Raw genomic sequence first — 9228 nt, 5'->3', positions numbered from 1 at the left:
TCTCTATCTATAATTACTATGATTAAATTAAATTATATTAAATTAGTTAGTAAAAAGAGCAACTCTCCATCTCCCCATGTATAAGATCATGATTATTTCATTAAATATATAAATTCGTCAACTTTTCATCTTCTCTTTTAGTTATTACTAATACTCAGTTATGAGTTAATGACATCAATAGTCTTTAATTTCTTATCTTAATATCAAAAATTGAAGAGGTAAAGTTATGGTCTCCATTTATAATTCCTATAAATATTTTTTTAAAAAAAAAACTTAAATGGTGAGGCTCCTAAGCCTCTTTTATATAAATCTTTAACTAATGGAGGAATATTTTTTGTTCACAAATTACCTCCTTTTGATGAGATTATTTCGGCGATTTTCAGGTACCATTTATGTTATTTTTTTGTTTAAATATAATAATATTATATAAGATTTTAATAGTGATATTTTGTATCCTACTTTCATCATTATCACTTTAGATGACTATTTTTTTCAACTGGTTTGTTGTTTTATGAATTCTTGAATTTATTTGGAATCTTATATTTGTATATTGTATTTTGCCATGTAAAATATCATTTTTTTCTTATTCATATTATATCAGCTTATAGATTATCACAATATATTATTCTACTTCTTTTATTAATGTGGATTGTAAGGACACATACAAAAAATTGATGGTTATTGATGGAGTAACTCATTCTTCTTATTGAGATTTTTGTAGCTTTAATTACTAGTCATCCATAATTTTGCTAGATATCCTGTTTGTTTACAATTTATGTTTACTTCTCTTTTAATATTATTTTTTATTTAGATTTCAATTTCATAATCGATAAGCTACTTTTTAAAAACTGAGACATTTTCAAATTGATGTATGTTCAAATAGTTTATGTTATCGACGTATATCATGAAGAAGACTCTTGAATTTGATAGGATATGGGAGAAAGAGTCAATAAGAACTCGAAATATTATATACTAATTTTTTATTTATTTTTTAATCTACATTATTATTGATCAACGTCTTATGAAGCATGTATACATTGTATTTTTTTCCTTCTCTATTTTTTCTGTGTTTTTTTCGTCTCTATTAGACATCTTAATTTAGTTTTCTATGAAGTCGTAAGTCTAAATACTTGTTTGAGCTCAAATTAGCCATTTGTAACTTTATTAAAAGTTTGTTAACTATTAACCAAAGTTTAAAAGTTATAGTAGATTGCTTAAAATAACTAATTTGAAACATCAAAATGTGCCCCTCATTGGTGTTTTATGGTTATATTATTAAAGATTTATTTATAATTTTTATATTATATTATTCATTACATGTTGTTTACACACTATATGTTTTCATTGCATTTTAGTCATTCTAACATATCTAGGAACACACGTGCGAAGCACGTGTCCAGAAACTAGTATATATATATATATATTGGAATTAAATAAGTGTGATGTAAATTAGATAACAAAGTGCAGGCGTCTCACTGAGTAGACTCAGTTGACTTGATTATAATTTAGAGAAAGTATTGATGCACACCCATCTCTTTTAGTATCTCTCAAATACTTAGAAATGGATATCGGTTTAACAGTTGGAGATGCGGTCCTCTCTTCAGCTCTGCAAGTTCTCTCTGATCGACTCACAGTCTGAATTCCTTAATCTCTTCCGAGGACGTAGGCAAGATCAGCGTCTCTTAAAAAAGCTTCATACTAATTTACTTGCTCTTCATGCTGTTGTCCATCACAGCGAGATCCAGCAAATTTGTGACGAAGATAGTCGGACTTGCCTGAGCCAACTTCAGGATGCTGTGGACACTGCAGATAACTTATTAGACGAGATCAGCTATGAAGTTGTGAGAGTAAAGCTGATCGTATCTGGTGAAGAAACAAGTCAGCAGTTTCGTTTTTGTTACTTAGACTCCATGATTCCCAAATTGGAAGACACCATTGGAACATTGGAAGACTTGGAAAAACAAATTAATAGCCTCACGATCAGCCTGAAAGCTCAACTGGTGACCGGTAAAAAGGATTCACCTTAACGCCTCCCATCAACTTCTTTGGTTGATGAATCAGGGGTATTTGGCAGGCATCAGGAAGTTGAGGAAATAATTAGCAAGTTTTTATCATCTGGTGATGATGCACAAGGATGTAGTGCTGTGATTCTGATAGTGGGATTGGGTGGAGTGGGCAAGACAACACTTGCTTGAGCCATTTACAATGATAAGAGGATAAAACAACATTTCAATATTACAGCATGGATTTGTGTTTCAGAAGAATATGACGCTTTCAGAATTACAACAACATTACTTGGAGAGATAATTGGGTCATTGGATTCAAAAGTCAGTGCCAGCAATCTTAATCAGCTCCAAATTAAGCTAAGTCAGAGGCTTAAAGGGAAAAGGTTTCTTTTTGTTCTAGATAATGTATGGAATGAAAACTACACTGATTAGGATGAGTTAAGGTGTCCTTTTGTTCATGGGCGAAAGTGAAGCAGGATCATTTTAACAAGAAGAAAACAAAAGTGTTGCCATGATGATGGGAACTGAGATGATTCAGTTGAAATCTCTTTCTGATGAAGATTGCTGGTCTTTGTTTAAAACACATTCATTTGAAAATAGAGATCCCAACAAATATCCAGACCTTGAAGTGGTTGGTAAGCAAAATAGTGGGAAAGTGCAAGGGGTTACCTTTAGCTGTGAAGACGTTGGCAGGTCTATTGCGCTCTAAATCAAATATTGAAGAGTGGGAACGACTTCTGCAAAGTGAAATATGGGAGCTACCAAGTGACATATTACCAGTGCTCAAACTAAGCTATAATGACCTTTCTCCGATGCTGAAGTGTTGCTTTGCTTATTGTACACTATTTCCTAAAGATCACCCCTTTGGTCGTGACGAGGTTGTTCAACTATGGATAGCTAATGGCCTTATAACACAGGGAGAAAGTGATGAAACAATTAAGGATACAGGGAATTGATACTTTTTGGAGTTAAGATCAAGATCCTTGATACAAAAGGCATTTGATCTCTCTTTGTTGAAATCGTAAGCAAGGGGTGTTTTCTTGATGCATGACCTTGTCAATGATTCGGCTCAAGTTGTGTCTGCAAAACTGTCTTAGGCTTGAAGATTATCCAAGGCCTCACATATTGAAAAGAGTTCGACATTTGTCATATCTTAGAGATTGCTATGGTGCGTTTGACAAGTTCAAATCTCTTTCTGGCCTTGAGTATTTGAGGGCATTGATTCCCGTAAGGATTAAATTTTATTCAATTATGAGCAAAAAAGTTGTGTATGACATACTGCCAACATTCACCTCCTTGAGGGCATAATCCTTATCTGGATATCAAAACCATGAGTTTCCTGATGCCTTGTTCATCAATATGAAGCACCTAGGCTATTTGGACTTTTCTGGTACAAAAATTACAAAACTACCAGATTCAGTTTGTACATTGTATAATCTACAAACATTGTTGCTGTTGAATTGTTGGGGTCTCGTTGAGTTGCCACCAGAGATCGGGAGATTAATCAACTTGTGTCACCTTGATATTCGAGGAACTAGGAATTTTGTGGAACATTCCTCTACAGAAAAGCAAGTTACAAATTCTCCTACTTTCTTATTCAACAAGATTTGTCGTGGGTGCATTTAGTGATTCAGGAATTGAAGAGTTGGGTGAACTTCAAAATCTCCATGGATCCTTACCAATTTCAGAATTGCAAAATGTTGTTAATGGCAGGAAGCTATACAAGGAAACATGAAGGATAAAAAGCACCTTGAAGAGCTATCTTTGTCATGGAGTGGCATTAATGCTGATGATTCGCAAATTGAAAGGGAGAATCTGGACAAGTTGAAGCCAGATAAAAACATTAAGAAACTGGAGATCAATGGGTATCGAGGGACAAAATTTCCAGATTGGTTTGGAGATCATTCATTTTGTAATCTTGTCTCATTGAATCTCCGAAAATGTAGGGATTGTGATTCCTTACCAGCAGTTGGACAACTGCCATCTCTCAAACATCTTTCAATCAGTGGAATGCATCGGATACTGCAATTGACTCGAGAATTTTATTGGAATGTGTCTTCAGTTCCACCATTTAGAGCTCTCGCAAACCTTGTGTTTAAGCAAATGCCAGAATTGATAGAATGACATGTGTTAGAGAATGGAAGCTTTCCTCAACTCAAGCATCTTGACATAATTATTTGTCCTAAACTGATATGGAGCTACCAAAAAGTCTTTCATTTTTAGCTACATTAAGGATTTCTGGCTGCCCAAAGCTTGGAGTTCTTCATGATGGTCAAGTGGCTATGTTTGGAATCCATTTGAGTTTGATCCATCAAAACTTCACGTCTCTTCAAAAATTTAGAATTTCAGACATGCCAAACTTGGTGAAGTTGCTATAAGAGAATTCAGGAAATAAACAGCTTGTTGAATTGGTTATTCGAAATTGTCCAGATCTTATGTCCTTAACAATTCTGAGTCTACCAGTAACACTGGAAAAAATGCATATTTCACAATGCGGAAAATTGGAGTTGGAGTTTCCAGAAGATAGCATGACTGGAAGCTGCTGTAACATGTTCTTTGAAGAATTAAGACTTGAAAATTGTGAGTCTCTACGCCATCTCCCCTTTGGTTTTTTCCTTAGAGTACATACTCTCATAGTCTACAGTTGTAGGCATTTTCAAACGCTTTCATTTCCACATGGAATTGACACCCTTGAAGTAGAAAGATGTGGGAATCTTAAAGCACTTACTGTACCAAAGGGAATTCATCTGAAATTTCTGCATTCCATGAAAATCTCAAGCTGTGATATTCTGACTTCTTTTCCACAAAAACTTGTTGCTCCGAACTTGAAGTATCCTTAGGTTTATGAATGCCAAAAACTGAAAGCACTGCCAAGATTACATGCATGAACTCCTTCCATGTCTTCAAAATCATTGGATTTCCAACTGTCCTGAACTTGAGATTGCCCTTCAATATTCAAATCCTAGACATCTCTAGTTGTCAAAATCTGATAACCGGCGGAGAGGAGTGGGGTCTACAAAGACTCCCTTATCTTAGATGTTTCAGAATTTATGGTTCTGATGAAATTCTAGACGAAAGTTGGAAGCTGCCGTAGAGCATCCAAACAATTACCATGGAGGTTCTTCCTCGTCTGGAAACACTAAGTGCGAAAGCTCTTGAGGGATTCAAGTATCCTCAAGTTTTGGAAATTAAGAACTGCCCTCAGCTTCAATCACTACCAGCGGAAGGTCTTGAAGGCCTCACCTCTCTTGCAACATTAGAGATTGAAGACTGTTGTCAGCTGAAATCACTTCCAGAAGTAGGGTTGCCTTCCTCGCTTTCTGTTCTGAAGATCTCTTCCTGCCCACAGTTTCTATCACTACCAAAAAATGGTCTCCCCTCCTCTGTATGTCGATTAGAGATCAATGATTGTCCATTGCTCACTCTTCGTTTACATAACAAGAAAGAGGAGGACTGGCTAAATATTTCTGGAATCCACACTCTACTTGTAGACCATGAATTGGTCTAGTAGTGAAGAAGAACATGGTCCCTTATCTGGTAAGTTTGTTCATAAATTAAATGATTCAATCTCATTGTTTAGTTATTGACTTTATCTTCTGCAGCATTCTTCCATAGTACAGATTCAATATAATATGTGGGAAAAGTTATTCATATGCTGTGATATCTGCCAAAACAGATGGATGGAGATGTTTGTTGACAATTCAACTCTAAAAATTATTTGCCTACTTATCAATTGTCATCATTAGCTGCATAAGTTTCTTAAAAACAAAGAATGAAAGAGAAGAGCCCTAGGTTTTGATCAAATGATAAGAAGGCAACACATAATATATATGTAGGTTAAAGACACTTGAGGGGCTCAAACCTGTTAGTTTTCAGAGTTGGAAAAACCTAACAATATGATTATATTTTGTTAGTGAACAAGTAGGAACATTAGTTTGATAAGTCAACAAAGAATTAATTTATGAAAACAAAAACTACTTACTTCATTATAACACAAATATTTATAGAGTTTACAAGTAAACCAACTCCTATAAATAAGATTAAAAAACTAACTAAAGAAAAGGATACAATAGAAACTTTAACGGCTAAACAGTAAATAACTACCCTACATACGAAGAACTTAGACTGATGCAATTCTTATGCATATTTCTAACAAAACCCTTAAAAAGGGAAAAACAAGATATAGAGAGATGTTTTACTTAGATATTTAAGTTTGGCAAGAGTTACAAACATGTATTTCTTTCTTTGTTTTATTTCTCGAAAGTAAAATTACATATGCAATTCATGGGTAAATCTTTTATGGAAACGGTATGAAAATAACTCTAAGTCTTGACGATATTGCAGATTCGACTGGTATGACGTGCATTTTTAAAGACTGGAGAAAGTGACTTATTCTTATGTTTGACTGGTATGTCGTGTATTTCAGTTTCTTCAATCAATAATTATCATCTTTTAGATATTGTATCATCCTGTTATTTCTTTCTTTCACCTGTTAACATACTCAAAGATTAAACATTATGCTATTACTACTTGAAGATCAAAAACTGAACCCGCTGGTAATGTGGTATAATTAGAACACCAGTTACTGATTCATGATTAGTTGGCAGATTGGTTGCATTCCTTCAGCAGTGATGGAGCTAGCTTCTACAGAAATATTCCGCAATTTCCCTACCATATTACTTATAATTTGATTAGTTTTAGTTAAGGATGCCAGGATTTAAATAATTAAAAAGTGTTGCAAGTTGGTGTCGTGAATCTTGTTTTAGTGATGAAGGCATTTGTATGCCATGTAAAAGTATTGAATAACCTAAACAAGGTCTTCATCTCAGATTTATAGAAGATATAAGCTTAATTCAAGGCTTCCCCAATTGTATAAAGAAAGGTAATCCATCTAGTGTACAATATTCCTCTAGTGTGCCACTGCCACCTCAATTGTTCTCTACAATAGTTCATCAGCTATATTGGTTTACTATTCTTTTACTGCGCTGCTGTACTATAAATCAGGATACACGTTTGATTAGGATTAGGTTAATTTACGCAGTAATTTTATATTAGCTATTGGTTGTCTATAAACTCTACAGGAGGCTTATCCGAAACACTTTTTCAAAAATCTGCATTGTTGCGCTATCAGCGCCACAAATACTTTAATGAGATTTTTTTCTACAGACAAATGACTCCTTACTCACAGAGTTGTCGATGTCGACGCCTCCACTGTTGTCAAACACGACTCTCTTTGGAAAGTCATATTGTAATTGAAATTTCTGTTTGACATGTTTAGTACACTAAAAGTAATTATTTGGAAAGAGAGGAATTGAGTATAATTGAAGAGAGTAATGGAATTGGTATAATTACACCATGAAATTAAATAAAACCTTTTAAATGATTTTCTTCCTTTTATTTCCATATTTATTTTTTATTTAATTTTTTTTTTTGTTTTTATCATTTTGTAAAATAATTTATTTTTTTATTTCATTCATTCTCAGCCATAACATTTCATGTGAATCCATTCAATTTTGCGTGATATCTATTTATTTATTTATTCTATTTTTTCGGTTAGCATAAGTTTGTTAGTATTCTAACTTTTACATTAAGATAAATTCATTATTGTAAAAGGTTATAGGCTTACATTTTTCTTTGCTTTTAATTCATATTTATTTACGTTATGTTGATATTTGATATAAGAGTATTATGTTAAATTTTCTTGTTTGAATTTAGAACATATGTTATATTATTAGTTTTACTTGTTTTAGTGTTATTGACTTAATATTTCACATTGCAAGTCCTTTAATTTTTACTTAGACTTGATAGATTATCTATTTGTCAAATAGTGTAATAATTTTATGACATTGTGTTTGTAATACTAACATTTTTTTTTCCAAACATGCATGCCATGATGTGCATAGAAATTTCAAATTCTTAGTTTTTATGACTAATTTAATTAAAATATACTAATTTGAAAAAAATAAATTCACTATTTTTCATACTATTAATTAAGAGCATATGTTTATTAATTAGTATATTTGTAAAAGATGATGTACATCTTAAATATTTATTTTAATATCGTTTACAAAGTCTCTTATTTTTGTAATATAAAATTTTAATCTTAGATTATTAATTTTATATTTATAATTTAATTTAACCTTATAATTGAACTTGTGCAACCAAACAACACAATTGCAATTCACTATGAAAAACAAACAGATCATTGTAGTTCTTGACACCCAATTTTGGCCGTCCAATATATAAATTAATAATCGAGCTTCTTAAATTTCAAACGATTTGAAATAATTGATTTAATAAAATTTTAAATATTTTAAAAGTCATTTTAAGTAATTTTGTCATTTTTATAATTTTAAAATAATTTATACATTATATATTATTTTGTAGATATTTATTATATTAATATTTGAAAATCATCTCAAAATATTTGATTAATTACCTTAGATAATTTATAGTTTATATTTTTGAGTTAATTATCTGATAATATTAAATTAATTGTTTTATTTCGTTAATATTAAAAATCTCATTAACTAATTATATTAACTCATTTGTTTAAATTTTAGTTGAATTCACCAATTAGATTCTATTCGGCTTTAATTGAAATTCATTTGGCTATTATTAATAACAATTTTAGCAAGTCTTTCAATTTGTTTCCACCCTTTAAAGGACCAACTTTTGGGCCTTTTTCTTGCAATGAGTAGCCCATTTTTTTTCAATTTCCCAACCAATTCTCAGCCCACCAGCAAATACATACAACAACATAACATCAGCAAAACCAGCCCAATGTCAACACCAAGTACCCAATGCTCGACCCATTAGTGAAATTACCCGACCCAGCTCTGCATCTTCTTCTTCCTTCACGAAACCAGACAACCCCATCTCGTCCAAAATCAGACGCAAGACGAAATCCTAGCGGAAATCCCGCTGCAGAGTTGGAAAATCACATTAAATTGCCAAATCCAGCAGTCTAAGAGGAAATTCGAAAAATCATTAAAAGTCAACATCAATAGAAGCCCCAAACGGCGTGAACAGTACCAGCAATACTCCCTCACATCCCCTTTTCCCCCATTTTCCGCTGAGTTCAGAGCAAAATACAACTTTCCATCCCTCTTTAGTGTTGCCTTGAAAAAGAACAAGTAGATTTGAAATTCAAACGGGTCTTCCCCCTAAAATTCAAAAGCGAATAATTTTTTTTGTGGATGCAGGTCTATAAGATTGCCTC

At 32.6% G+C, this 9228-nt stretch overlaps 1 protein-coding gene and 1 pseudogene across 1 annotated transcript; both read left to right on the top strand.

Moving 5' to 3' along the window:
• Window positions 1–2027: 2027 nt before the first annotated feature.
• Window positions 2028–6986, top strand: LOC107027215 (annotated as a pseudogene).
• On the top strand, window positions 3066–4130 carry LOC114078425 (putative disease resistance RPP13-like protein 1). The gene is made up of 2 exons (XM_027919287.1): window positions 3066–3233; window positions 3720–4130. The coding sequence occupies exons 1-2, from the start codon at window positions 3066–3068 to the stop codon at window positions 4128–4130; spliced, it is 579 nt and encodes a 192-aa protein (XP_027775088.1).
• Window positions 6987–9228: the final 2242 nt, after the last annotated feature.

This window comes from Solanum pennellii, chromosome 8, assembly GCF_001406875.1.
Source record: "Solanum pennellii chromosome 8, SPENNV200".
In the NCBI taxonomy this organism is placed as follows: domain Eukaryota; kingdom Viridiplantae; phylum Streptophyta; class Magnoliopsida; order Solanales; family Solanaceae; genus Solanum; species Solanum pennellii.
The sequence above is the reverse complement of the archived record's forward strand: the minus strand, read 5'-3'. Positions and strand labels throughout refer to the sequence as shown.